This window comes from Phascolarctos cinereus, unplaced genomic scaffold, assembly GCF_003287225.1.
Source record: "Phascolarctos cinereus isolate Bilbo 61053 unplaced genomic scaffold, phaCin_HiC Scaffold_3;HRSCAF=262, whole genome shotgun sequence".
Taxonomy (NCBI): domain Eukaryota; kingdom Metazoa; phylum Chordata; class Mammalia; order Diprotodontia; family Phascolarctidae; genus Phascolarctos; species Phascolarctos cinereus.
Window position 1 is genome coordinate 187,549,708 of NW_027555736.1, and position 15,002 is coordinate 187,564,709.

The 15,002-nt window shown below is 40.7% G+C and overlaps 1 protein-coding gene across 1 annotated transcript in view; it reads left to right on the top strand.

Annotated features, from left to right (window-relative positions):
* Positions 1–15,002, top strand: part of STARD9 (StAR related lipid transfer domain containing 9) — a 149,024-nt gene that overhangs the window by 17,357 nt on the left and 116,665 nt on the right. Inside the window, 1 exon segment of the mRNA XM_078151366.1 lies at positions 943–1,059. Coding sequence (XP_078007492.1) covers positions 943–1,059 — 117 coding nt within the window.

The window sequence follows — 15,002 nt, forward strand, 5'->3', positions numbered from 1 at the left end:
GTCCTATAGACTCTATTATTCATAATTGATGTCTAATTGCTTGTAAGTACATCGTGCCTGGTGCCAGAGACAAACTGTTTGCCTAGAGCCTCAACCTAAGTTACTTGAGGGCAGCGACTCTTTGTAATAGGATCATAGATTTAGAATTGGAAGACACCTTAGATAGAGACCATTGGATTTAACCCTCATGCAACTAGTAAATGTTTGAGCTAGGATTCAAATTCAGGTCTTCCTGATTCCAAGCCCCCTGTTCTATCCGCTGAACCACCTAGATGCTTAATTTTTGTCTTTGTATGTTTAGTACCAATGCCTGGTATGCAGTAGGTGCTTAACAAATGCTTAATGATTAATGATCTGCTATGAATAAAACCTCACTCCCCAGTTCCTAATGGAGGCCAGTTCAGTCATTCCCTTCTCCTAGGAGATTGGGTCTGGACTGGGGCAGGTTTGGAGGGTTGAGTGAATCCCTGGACTCCAGAAGCACAGGCTCTAGTTTACCTTCTGGGTGGGTGGATTGGTTCTGACTCTTGCTTCTAATTCCAGCTTTTAGTTTACTTGGGTTGGAAGAATCTCCCTTGGAACCTTCAAAAGAGCATGATGAAGTCATTGCATAGTGGAGAGCCCCCTGTAGCAGGACAGCTGACTCATTCTCAGAGATCTACAGCCCATCTTATTGGGAAAAATTGAGTGCATAGGTGTTCAGAATGGTGGTCCTTCCAACTCTTTCTTTTCCTGGAAAGAAAATGGGCAAATTGGCCCGGGGTGGGGGGTGGAGGCACGTAAGTAGTTGCACTTGACAAATGAGGTCAGAGGGAATCAGTTCTGTCATAAACATAGCCGTGGCCAGTTCAGGGCTTGTTGGCCATAGCAAGGGGTCACGTTGACTAGTAGCAGGAACAGTGATGGTGATAATTCCCCACCATGTCCTTGTATTGCCTATAGGTGGACAGCCGGCCAGATGGCCCTGGAGGCTCAAGGGAGAAGGTTGTGGCATTTGGCTTTGATTACTGCTACTGGTCCGTGAACCCCGAGGACCCCCAGTATGCCTCCCAGGATGTGGTGAGTGTCAGCTGTCCAACTTTTCTTCTCTCAGCCTCGTCTCTTATCTCTTGATGTTGCATAGTGGGAAATGTTGAGGTTCTATCTGTGCTAATGTACTGATCACACTTCTGGAGATGTGGCAGTAGTGGTTGGGGAAGGGCTCACAGAGTGACCCATCGGGAAGATGAAAAGAGGATCCTTGGCCTAGGAAAGAGGCAAGATTTAGGAACTTTGTTGTTACTGGTTTAGTCCTCCAGCTTAGCAAAGTCCATATGAGTACAAGTTAGACTAGGTGACATCTTGTATATGTTGTTCTTCCTACATAGAATGTAAGTTTCTTGAAGGCAAGAACTGTTTCATTTTTATTCTTCAATCTCTGGCTCCAAGAATAGTGCCTAGCACACAGTTGGTGCTTAATAAGTGTTTGTTGATTGACTTGCCAAGGAACAGTTTGAATCGGTTTGCCTCCTGTGTGGCCTTGGGTTGTGCACAAGGCACAGACATCCGAATGCTTAGGTCTTGTCCTAATTCTTGGGATGAGTGTAAGAGGTCTGGTATAAGTGTGATCTGGCAGCCTGGGGCTCTGCTAGTATGATGCTATTGATCATATAATGTTTTGAGTTTGAAGAGGACTAGTCAAAGTTTGGCTAGAAGTAGCAATTGATTCTGTGTCGCTTGGGTGGGCAGAATGTGTAGGCAGTCAGTGCCCCATTGATGTGGTCTCTCAGGGCATCTCCAAGAGCCTGCCAAAGGCAGGTCTGAGGGGATGGGCTCATCGTAATAAGTAGGTCATCAAAGTACTGTTATGTGTAGGAGCTGTATTATTTTCTAGGCCCAGAGTGAAGGTTAACTTAGTTTGTTAGAGTAACTGTTAAATAATGCCAGAATCCGATAGCTGATTATTGAAAATTTCAGTGTGAGTATTTGCACCTCAGAAATCTGTAAATGGTGCAAATCATGATTTATTGTTTTGTTGATTGTCTAGATTTAAGAAAGTGGAGAAGGGGCAGCTATGTGGCGCAGTAGATAGAGCACCGGCCCTGGATTCAGGAGGACCTGAATTCAAATGCGCCTTCAGACACATAACACTTACTAGCTGTGTGACCCTGGGCAAGTCACTTAACCCCATTGCCTAACCAAAAAAGAAAAAGTGGAGAAGATATTAATAATAAAGATTAAACTTAAGAAGGCATTGGGCATACATCTTTCCTTGGAGGGCCGGTTGTTAAACATTTACCAGCATATCACTGCCAAAATCACGTATCTAGTACCATTGTGGACAGCTAGTTCCATTCTCCTTGGTAGCCACAAATTTCACCTTTGCCAAACAACATATGTGAGCTTGATCATGAAATGGACCGTGTGAGAGAGTGTGGATGGAGATGTGCAAGTCCATTCCTATGTTGTTTCCCGTGATAGAAGCTAATCTCCCTGAGGACAGGGACTGCATAGCAGAGGGCTGGGTACATAGTAAGTATTTAATAAATGTTTGTTGATTCAAAATGAGCAATCATGATTCCAAAAAACCGTGGAGTGGTGAACAGAGTCCTGGATTTGGACTCAGAAAGACCTGGTTTCACACCCTGCCTCAGACCCTAAATAGCTGTGTATTCCTGAGCAAGTCATTTAATCTTTCTCAGACTCAGTTTCTTCATCTGTAAAATGAAAGAGTAGGCTTATGATGGCCTCTAGGTCCCCTTCACACTCTAAGATCCTATGATCTATAACATAGGTAGGTTTTAGAGGTAGGATTTGAACCCAAGTCTTTGGACCCCATAGCCAGTGTTCCTTCAACTGTAACATGCTTTCTACTTTTGTGTTCACTTATAGTGCCTAGCACAATATCTTGCACAAATATTTATTTGTTAAATATCAATTTGGACTCATCACCAGCATCAACAAACTTATTAAATGCCTTATTAAATTAAACTTATTAGTGCAGAGTAGTTGCCAGAGGATGAGACAAAGACTGAATAAGACATGATCTCTCCCTTCATAGAAATGGAGGAAGAAATAGTGACAGATTGATGTACAATGTTCCTGATTCTCTCCCCTTCCTTCTCCCCCCCCCCTTCCCCTGTGGTTTAATACTGCTTTCCACTTTGAGTTTGTCAACCAATATTTATTAAGTGCTTGCCATGTGTCAGGCATTATGCTGTTTATCTTTGTATATGTCATACTGCCTTAATTAGAATATAAACTCTTTGAGGGAATCATCGAATCCCCTTTGCCTGGGACAATGCCTTGCACATAGTGAGAGCTAAATAAATGCTTGTTGAATTGAATTGAATCCTCTCCCCTTTCCTTTGGGAGCTGTTCCTATTCCTTTGCCCTCTTTTTAAATCATTTCCCTTTATACCTCCCCCATACTGAGCCCTTCTTTGTTACAAAGAAAAACATTAAGGAAAACTGACACAATAACTACATCTTATAGTATATGTCTCATTATACATCCATGGTCCTCCTCCTTTCCACTGAAAGGAGGCTGATAGGTTTCATTATCAGTTCTTCAGTAGCGAGACAGATCAACTGCCCTTTAGTGTTGCTATAATTTGTGTTGTTGGAGTCATTGTATACTTAATTCTCTTGGTTCCATGTTCTTTACTTTGCAACACTTAATACAAAGATGCCAGCATTTCTCTGAATTTCTAATATTTGTTGTTTCTTAAAGCACAGTAATATTCTGTTATATGTAATATAATCAGTTGTTCACTTATTTTTCAGTCACATCTTACTGTTTGTGACCCCTTTTGGAGTTTTCTTGGCAAAGATATTGGAATAGATTGCCATTTCTTTCTCCAGGTCATCTTACAGATGAGAAAACTGAGGCAAACAGGGTTAAGTGACTTTCCCAGAGGCACAGAACTAGGAAGAGTCTGAGGCCAGATTTGAACTCATGAAGTTAAGTCTTACTGATTGCAAGCCCAGTGCTCTATCCATTTTACTACCTAGCTTTATGTCCCTGCTCTCAGAGAGCTCCCATTTTAGTTGCTGGAGACCGCACATAAAGGAGAGTTCAGTCACTGGGAGGTTGTAAATGACCCGGGGGTCTTTAGGATACCATTGCAAGGAAGATGTCAGTGCTCATGCTGGCCTGGTAGGATCTGGTCACATGGGTGTCCAGCTGGGGCTATTGAAGGTAAGGGGGATCTCATATGATCAGCTCCACCCTCTGGGACCTGGTGGTGAGATCTCAGCAAATGGTTTGTTCATCAGCCCTTCTCCACCTCTTTATTTTCATTGATTTCCTGTCGGTTGGCTCTTTCTCCACTATCTACAAACATGACCATTTCTTTGAAAAAACAACAACATAAAACCTTTCCGTTTATCCTGCTCTCCTTTTAAGCTTTGATCCGATCTAATCACCCCTCCCTTTCTTTCACTACTAAACTAGAAAGAGTGGTCTAGCTTGTGTCCTCCACTTCCTGACCCCCCCTTCACTCTTCGTCCTGTTGCAATCTGGAATGTTACTCCAACACTCTGAAAACTGCCTTCCCAAAGACCGCCAATGATTTCTTAATTGCTGAAACTGATGACTTTTTCAGCTGCTGCAAATGTGATTTACCACCCCCTCCATTGGCTTTCAAGACTATTTTTAAGTATCATCTCTTCCTTGATCTACACTCCCATATTTCTAGAAGCCTGTGCCTCCTGGATGTCTAAATTGAACATCCTGTCAGCCCCTCAAACTCTACAGGTCCCAAATATATAACACAATGGACAGACTTTGGAGTCAAGAGAGAAATGGGTTCAAATTCCTTCTCACATACATATTCACTATGTGACCCTGGAAAGTCATCTTACCTTTTTCAAACTTCAATTTTCTCATCTGTAAAATGAGGTTAACACTTATAAAACCTACTCTACAGGGTTGCTTTATGCATCAAATTAGGTTAGGTTTGTGAACAGCTTTATAAATCTTACCATGATATATGAATGTCAGCTGTTATTCTTATATAACATAATATACAATATTGTAATTACTCAATTCTTCTCATCTTGTTCAGGTAGGTAGGAGGCATAGCAGATAGATAGAATGTTGTACTTGGTGTCAGGACGATTCAGATTCCAGTCCTACCTGAGGTCTTACGAGGTGTATGACCATAGGCAAGTCACTTAATCTGTCAGCCGCAGTTCCCTCATCTGTAAAATAGGGATAATAATGGCACCTTAATTATCTTTTTAATAAGTCCAGGCTCCCGGCATTGTCATGAGGATCCAATGTGATAACGCGTGTAAAGCATTTTGGAAACCTTAAAGTGATATATAAATACTGGCTATTATTTTTATTGTTTAATTGGTAGAAATGATCTTGGGACAGATTAGTATCCTGCCATTATTCAGTATTCTGTGGCCTATTGCACAAATTTATAAAGTGACTGCTTTTTGTAACTGAATGAAAGTATTGGAATGTAATCTCATCTCTTGTGAGCTCACAGAAAACCTACTTTGGAACAATTTGAGTAGCAGACATGATGATAGGAATGATGTATACTTTATCTAGGTCACTTTACACACACACACACACACACACACACACACACACTATAGTATGAGAAACCTACAGAGTTCATCCCTAAATATATGGATAGGTTGGACAGATACTACAGATGGGCAATACACTGGGCCCAGAAGGAAACTTTTTTTTATTAATTAATTTACTTTTAGTTTTCAACATTCACTTCCATAAAATTTTGAGTTCCAAATTTTCTCTCTCTCTCTCCCCTCCCCCTTCCCCAAGACAGCATGCAATCTGATATAGGCTCTACATATATATTCATATTAAACATATTTTCACATTAGTCATGTTGTAAAGAATTATTTATTTATTTATTTAAATTTGTTAATTTTTAGTTTTCAACATTCACTTCCTCAAGATTTTGAGTTCCAAATTTTCTCCCCATCTCATCCCTCCCCCTATCCCAAGATGGCATGCATTCTGTATACCCTTTCCCCTAATCTGTCCTACCTTCTATCTCTCCCCCCCTTCTCTTATCCCCTACCCCTTCTATTTTCCTGTAGGGCAGTATATATGTCAATATCCCATTTCCTGTGTTTCTTATTTCCCAGTTGCATGTGAAAACAATTTTTTTAACATGTGTTTTTAAAACTTTGGGTTACAAATTTTCTCCCTTCCTCCCTTCCCAACCACTCTTATTGAAAAGGCAAGCAACTAGGGGCAGCTAGGTGGTGCAGTGGATAGAGCGCTGGCCCTGAAGTCAGGAAGGACCTGAGTTCAAATCTGGCCTCAGACCAAATACTTGACACTTACTACCTGTATGACCCTGGGCAAGTCACTTAACCCCAATTGCCAAAAAAAGAAAAGACAAGCATCTTGATACAGTTTATACATATGCAGTCATGCAAAACACTTCTGTAGTAGTCATGTTGTGAAAAACTAACTCTATTTCCCTTTATCCTATCCTGCCTCCCATTTATTTTATTCTCTCTTTTGACCCTGTCCCTCTTCAGAAGTGTTTACTTCTGATTATCCCCTCCCCCAATCTGCCCTCCCCTCTATGATCTCCCTACTCTCTTGTCCCCTTCCTTCTTATTTTCCTGTGTGTAAGATAGATTTCCATAACCAATTGTGTGTTATTCCCTCCTTAAGCCAAATCCTATGAGAATAAGATTCACTCATTCCTTTTCACCTCCCCCATTTCCCCTCCACTGTAAAAGCCTTTTCTTGTCTGTTTCATGTGAGATAATTTACCCCATTCTACCTCTCCCTTTCTCCTTTTCCCAGCATAATCCTCTCTCATCCCTTAATTTTAATTTCTAGATATCACCTCTTCATCTTCAACTCACCCTATGCCCTCTATCTATCTATCTATCTATACATACATACATATAATTTTTTTCCCTTCCACTACCCTAATGCTGACAAAGGACTCAGGAGTTACGAATATTATCTTTCCGTGCAGGAATGTAAACAGTTCAACCTTAATAAGTCTCTTACGATTTCTCTTTCCATTTACCTCTTCATGTTTCATTTGAGTCTTGTATTTGAAAGTCAAATTTTCTATTCAGCAAGAATACTTGAAAGTCCCCTATTTCACTGAATGACCATTTTTTTGCCCTGAAGGGTTATACTCAGTTTTGCTGGGTAGGTGATTCTTGGTAGTAATCTTATCTCCTTTGCCCTCCAGAATATTATATTCCATGCCCTCTGGTCCCTTAAAGTAGAAGCTGCAAAATCTTGTGTTATCCTGATTGTGTTTCCACAATACTTAAATTGTTTCTTTCTGGTTGCTTGCAATATTTTCTCCTTGACTTGGAGACTCTGGAATTTGGCTACAATATTCCTAAGAGTTTTCCTTTGGGGATCTCTTTCAGGAGGTGATTGGTAGATTCTTTCAATTTCTATTTTGCCTTCTGGTTCTAAAATATCAGGGCAGTTTTTCTGGATAATTTCTCTAAAGATGACGTCTAGGTTCTTTTTGGATCATGGCGTTCAGATAGTCCAATAATTTTTAAATTCTCTCTCTTGGATCTATTTTCCAGATCAGTTGTTTTTCCAATGAGATATTTCACATTGTTTTCTGTTTTTTTCATTCTTTCGGTTTTGTTTTGCAGTGCCTTGATTTCTCATAAAGTCACTAGCTTCCAATTGCTCTATTCTAATTTTTAAGGAAGTATTTTCTTCAGTAAGCTTTTGGACTTCCTTTTCCATTTGGCCAATTTTTCTCTTTAGGACATTCTTCTCCTCATTGGCTTTTTGGACTTCTTTTGCCATTTGGGTTAGGCTATTTTTTAAAAGTGTTATTTTCTTCAGTATTTTTTTGGGTCTCTTTTAGCATCACTCTCAGTTTTTCCTCTACTTCTCTTACTTGCTTCTCAAAATCCTTTTTGAGCTCTTCCATGGCCTGGAACCGATTCACATTTTTCTTGGAGGCTTTGGATGTAGGAGCTTTGACTTTGTTGTCTTCTTCTGGTTGTATGTTTTGATCTTCTTTGTCACCGAAGTAAGATAACATAGTCTGAGTCTTTTTGTGCTGGTTGCTCATGATCCCAGACAATTACTTGAGTTATAAACTCTTTGTTAAAATAGGGGTCTATTTCCAGTACGGAGAATGTACTGTCCCAAGCTTCGGGGTTTTGTGCAGCTGTCTTCAGAGATACTTGTAGGGACCTATAAATTTTCAGTTCTTGCAAGGTGGTATGATAAAGGGCAAGGTGTTTACTCCTTTCCTGGCCTGTGCTCTGGTCTATGAGTGACCACAAGCACTCTTTTCTGTCTTGGAACTGTGAGGAGGATTTCTTCTACACTGTCACTACAAGCTCCATCACGCCAGCATTCTTCCTTACCCCAGGACCACCACCCAGAACTGTGACCCAGATCCAAGCACTGGCAAAGCAAGAGAATCCTGCACCAGCAAAGAGATCCCTGCAATCCCCGCTCTGATCAGCCACTAGATTCCCCCTCAGTCTGTGGGCCGGAAGCTGTAGAAGCAGCTGCTGCCCCCGGAGCCAGGCTTGGAGACTGGACCTGAGACCGCTAGGCTTCTCTCTCTCACCTCAGACACAGACTTTTCCCACTGACCTTCTAAGTTGTCTTTGGTGTTTGTGGGTTGAGAGTTCTGGAAACCGCTATAGCTGCCTGCAGTTCAGTCCTCTGAGGCCTGCTCCAGGTTCATTGAGGCCTGCCTTGCCTGTGCGTCCACATCGAACCGCGCTCCTCTCCCAGCTTGGCGCAAATATACCTTTCTGATCAACCATGAAGGTTGTCTTGGGCTGGAAATTTGTTTCATTCTGTTTTTTTGTGGGTTCTGCTGCTTTAGAATTTGTTTAGAGCCATTTTTTATAGGTATTTGGAGGGGTTTGGGGGAGAGCTCAAGCAAGTCACTGCTTTTACTCCACCATCTTGGCTCTGCCCAGAACTTTTGTAAATAAGAATTAGAACCAATAGGAGGAACCATGAGAAAGAAGAAACAAAGAGAGAGAGAGAGAGAGAGAGAGAGAGAGAGAGAGAGAGACAGACAGACAGAGAGAGAGACAGACAGACAGAGAGAGACAGACAGAGAGAGACAGACAGACAGAGAGCGAGCAAATAGTATGCTTCGATCTGCATCCAGACTCCATAGTTCTTTCCCTGGATGTGGATAGCATTTTCCATGGTGAGTCTTTTGGAGTTGTCTTCCATCCTTGCATTGCTGAGAAGAGCTAAGTCTACCAAAGTTAGTCATTGCACAGTGTTGCTGTTACTGTATACAATGTTCTCCTGGTTCTGCTCACTTTGCTCAGCATCAGTTCATGTAAGTCTTTCCATGTTTTTCTGATGTCCGCCTGCTTATCATTTCTTATGGAACAATAATATTCCATTACATTCATATACCTCAATTTGTTCAGCCATTCTCCAGTTGATGGGCATCCCCTCAATTTCCAATTCTTTGCCATCACGAAAAGAGCTACTATAAATATTTTTTGTACATGTGGGCAGAAGGAAACTTTTTAATATACTTTATATTTCCTAGCATGTTGATTACAGTAGGATAGAATCAAATGTAATGGTAGTAGGTTGGTAAGCAGACTGATAAGAAAGAAAGGAAGGAAGGCAGATAGATAAGTACATAGATAATTAGAAAGAAGCATGCCCAAGTTTCATCCTCTGAAGCCCTCATTTGATCCATCTATCTCCACTAGCTATTAGTCCTTATCTCTTCTCTCTTTTGTGGTTAAACTCCTTGAGAAAGTCATCTATAATCAATGCTTTCACTTCTTTCCCTTTCTCTCTACAGTCTGGCTTCTGTAAGTCACTATATTTTTAAAGTTTTTCATTCTAGGCAGGTTGGAGACTGAATATTTGGCATAGTGACATCATTAAAAACATTGTTCTCAAGGGTGGTGTCTTTTGTTTTGTTTTTGATCAATGTTGTTTCCAGGAAATTATGGCCACAGTTTTGTTAGTGAAAATTCCCTGTTTCCAATCAAGTTTTTTTTTTGCTTAATTCTTTTTAAAAAATTAATTATTTTTAGTTTTCAGCATTCACTTTTATAAGATTTTGAGTTCTAAAATTTTTCCTCCTCCCTCTCCTTCTCCCTCCCCAAGACAGCATGCAATCTGATATAGGCTATATGTATATGGTCGTATTAAACATATTTCTGCATTAGTCATGCTGTGAAAGAAGAATCAGGACAAAAGGGGAAAACCACGAGAAAGAAAAAAAAAGTGAGCAAATAATATGCTTCAATCTGAATTTAGACTCCATAGTTCTTTCTTTGGATGTAGATAGTATTTTCCATCATGAGTCTTTTTTTGCTTAATTCTTAAAGGGTATCTTTGTCTTATTGGAATTTGTTGTTTCTTATCTTTTGGAAGGTGATGAGATTCTGAGGCATCATTCCGGCCACTAGGTTGTGTATGTGCTAGTTATCCAGTGGGTCCTAAATTTTAGCAAACCTGCAAGTGATAAGTTGCACAATGTCTACTGTTTCCTTGTGTAATTGGCATTGATGAATAAATCCAGACTCCTTAAGGATCATCGTTCAATAATTTCAAGGAGCAATGACCTGGTCTTGAATTGCTACCATAAACCCTTTTTGTTTCTGTAAATATATCTTCATGACAGCCATTAGTCTGACTTTCCTTTGTCAATGTATTGTTGGTTGAGTTCCTGTAAATGTAACCCATGGAGTGTGTTTTGGGATCACTCTTGAATCTTAACCATTTCATAGCCTGCACCTGAAGTTGGTAAGCCACTCTTCGTTATACTCAACGCATCCAGTTATTGTTTGGTCATTTTAGTTGTGGCTGACTCTTCATGACCTCACTTGGTGTTTTCTCGGCAGGGATACCAGATTGGTTTTTCATTTCTTTCTCCAGCTCTTTTTACAGATGAGGAAACTGAGGCAAACAGGGTTAAGTAACTTGCCCAGGGTCACAAGGCTAGTAAGTATCTGAGGCTGGATTTGAACTCAGGAAAAGGAGTCTTCCTGACTCCAGGCCTGGCGCTCTGTGCACTATGGCGCCATGTAGCTATTCCAACACATCCAGTAGTATGTACCTGTGGTCAGCCTTTCATATTGCTTTGTGAAGTTTAGGCATCTGTTTTTTCCAGAAGTATTTCTCTAAATTTTAAATTTAAATTCATCATCTGCTCTGTGAATATCTATTGATCGTCCTCCTCCTTTTTAACGAAGAGAAGTGTCCATCTTTCTATAGCTGACTTGAAGTTGTTCATATTATCTCATTCTTCTCATTTTTTTTTCAATGGGGTTCAGATAGAAATGGTCCTGGGACAAGTCACTATCCACTTATTATTTTATATTTAATATTTTAAAGACTGTTGCCCAGGTGAATAAAATAACACGTTTTTGGTAGTTGAATAAAAAGAGGGCAAATAGATGGTGCAGTGGATAGAGCACTGGGTCTGCAATCAGGAAGACTTGAGTTCAAGTTCAGTGTCAGATATCTACTTGCTGTGTGACCCTGGGCAAGTCACTTCACCCTGTTTGCCTCAATTTCCTCATCTGTAAAATGAGCTGGAAAAGGACATGGCAAACCATTCCATAATCTCTGCCAAGAAAACCCCCAATGGGGTCATAAAGAGTTGGACATGACTGGAAAAAAAAAACCTAAATATACTCAAAACAACTGACGAAACTATGTGCCACTCACTGTGCCAAGACTTTATGAAGGAGGGATGATGAGGTAGCCGTTTATTTAAAAAAGATCTCAGGGTTTTACTGAATGGCAAACTCAGTATGAACTGAATAGTGTGGTGGAGAAGCAAGAATATTAATATGATTTAGGTAGCTTTTGTAGAGACTCGGGAGTGTGTGTGTGTGTGTGTGTGTGTGTGTGTGTGTGTGTGTGTGTGTGTGAGAGAGAGAGAGAGAGAGAGAGAGAGAGATCTGTTGTATTTAATATATGTTAATTGTTATAATAATTATTATTTTAAATGTTATACTATTTCTCTATGAACCTGTCTGACTTTAAGTAAAGTTGTTAAATCTTTCTTGATGATTTTTAGAAACTATTAAGAATTATATATATTATGTGAACTTCTAAAAATGGTATGGAAATCTCTGTGGCCCCACAAGGTGTTGGGATTATAGTTATCTGTCGCTAGAATATCCTTGAATTTCCCTCAGCATCTGGGGAAATTGTGGTCCAGAACAGTCTAGCCATGGCCCTCTTTCTCCTCCTGGCCCAGTTCTGGACTTCCTCTGGACTTCAAAACAATGCACCAGTGAAGGGCAGCCAGGTGGCACAGCGGATAGAGCACCAGCCCTGGGGTCAGGCGGACCTGGATTGAAATCCTGGCCTCAGACACTTGACACTTACTAGCTTACTACATTGCCTAGAGGAAAAAACAAAAAACAATGTAACAGAGTTAAAGTTGTAGTGATTACATCATTTTCCAAATAAACACACAAAATGCAAGTTCTAACCTATCAGTGGTCAAGTTCACCAACAGGCTTGTTTTTTTTTTTGTGAGGCAGTTGGGGTTAAGTGACTTGCCCAAGGTCACACAACTGGTACGTGTCAAGTGTTTGGTCTGAGGCCAGTTTTGAACTCAGAGCCTCCTGACTTCAGGGCCGGTGCTCTATACGCTAGCTGCCCCCTTCACCAACAGGTCTTAACAAGCAAACGTTGGCAGGTGAGCATGTTGTGCTTTGTTGGGAAGTCCAGCTTGCATCTGTAGGAATACGTGTGTGTGATAACTTCTTTATAATGCAATACTATGTGGTTACATGACACGATATTGTGTCTTCAAAATTTCAATACAGGAAAAACCCCACAAATTTACATTAAATTATTAAATTTAAGATGCATCATTAAAATATTTTATATACTTTTTTAAAAAAACTGTTAAAGTAGATTTCCAGGCAGGCAGTGAGTGCTTTGTTTTTTGAAAAGGGGGTGGTAAGCCAAATAAGTTTGGGAACCTTTGGTTAGCACCGTGCTTGGTACATAGTATAAGTCCCTTCCTTCCTCCCTTCTCCTAGAGCTAGCAGGAACCTCAGAGGTCTTCTACTCCAAGTCCTTCACTTTACAGAGGAGGAAACTGAGTCCAAGATAAGTTAAGTCACTACCCAAGGCTCATAGAAATAGTGAGTGTGCCAGAGCTGGGATTCAGACTTAGGTCTCAGGACTTTTTCCCCTCTGTCTCTTTGTTGTGATCCTCTTGTCTTTCCTCCAGTGCTTTGCCTTGTAGGTGGTAAAATACATTAGAACCCAAATCTAGCAGCCTCTAGACCAATTTAAAGGTTAAAGTCTCTCTGTTCCATTTCTTTTATAATGTGAAACTTTCTGCTTATAACCACCCTTTGTCTGCAGAGGTGTGATGTAGTTGTGAGGCTACTCATGTGTATAGTTATCCCTTCCACATCCAGACTTTCCCCATTGCAATTTCAATATATCACTGGTTGGCATAAGACATTAAATGGGAATTTTTTGACAGTTTTGTGGAAGCCTTAGACACAGAAAAAATTTAGAAACTCAGAAACGCATAAAGTATGTGTATAGTATTACATATTATCAACATATTTTAACCTTTTAATACCATAATAATTCAGACTTCTTCTCTGTTACAAAGTGAGGGCCAAAAAATTTTATGCAGGTTTTCTGCATTGTGGGGACACCGCTCCCCTAAACCCCCCCTCCCCCATCCTCCAGTGTGGAAGGGATAACTGTGTAAAGGTGAATACACTTTGGTCCTTACCCAATGTCTCTTCTCTGACCTTTTGGGAAGTCCAGGCAGGTTCAGGCTTGCCTTATGGTTCCACATGTGAATGGGGTGGGAGGCTATTTGAGTTTGTTGTCGTTTGGCTGCCATCTTGGGGGGGAGGGAAGCTGGGGGAGAGGGTGCCTGTAGGGTGGTGGAATTGCAGTGTAGCCCTGTAGAGCTGCCCTTCAGTTCATTTGGGAATGAGAAGGAAGAGCACACTCATCAACATAGCCACGGCCACTTTCAAGTTCCCTGGCCTTAACAGAAGCATGGGAGGCAGATAGAAGCTCCTGGACCCACAGAGAAAGGATGGTGCTCCAAGGGTTGCCTCGTGTATAAGTGGAATTAGTGTATAAATGCCAACCCTGGACATCTCAGGGGAAAAGACTGGAAGGAAAAAAAAATAGAGAATCTAATAGTAGCTCCTGAGGCCATGGGGAGGGGAAATTTATAAACAGGATTATCCCTAATTTGAGATTTAATGGAAAGATCAAATAGAATCCAGGCAGGAAATCTGTTTTGAGAGATAAAATAAAGGTCTCTTGAGGTTTGTTTCAGCTGATTTAATTAACCATCTGAGACTTCACCTCATTCAACTAGAAAGTCTATATTATTCTTAATGAGCAAGGGGAGTTAAGGCAAGAACCTGGGAAAGAAGGGAACCCCCAAAACCCTGTGGGAGTGTGGAATGTATGTCGGGGATTGCCTGATTGTAATAGGGCCTGTATCTTCTTTGTCAGATGTCAAGCACACCCCACCCTGCTCTTATTCTGGGGAAACATGGTCTGGATTTTGTCCCTGAAGGCCTGATGCTTTAAGAGGGGCAGAATTTGTTTTGTGAGGTTCAGACTTTTTTTCTGATTTTTATTGTGCTCTAGGGTGATGCATCTGCAGAGTTAGAGCAGGAGACTAAGTGGTATGCTGGAACCAGATCTTGAGAGCTGATTATTAAATTTACCTTGTGAGCATCTACAGCTCAGAAATTAGCAGATGCTACTAGGGCTTGATTTATTGTCTTGTTGATTGTCTAGACTTAAGACAGTGATGGAGAAAATGTTAATAATGAAGATTAAACTTAAAAATGTTCTGCATATATATATATATATTTGTTTTGGTTGGCTGGTTGTTGAACATGTACCAGCACACCCCTGAGGAGACATTCTCCCTGCCTCCTCTAGGGGGCCACCTCAAAGAACTCTGGAGTTAGTTGTGAGTGACATTGAAGAGATCCAGGTTTGTAGCCTGGAGGATAAAAAAAGAATTAGAAAAAGAGAGGAAGAATGGAAA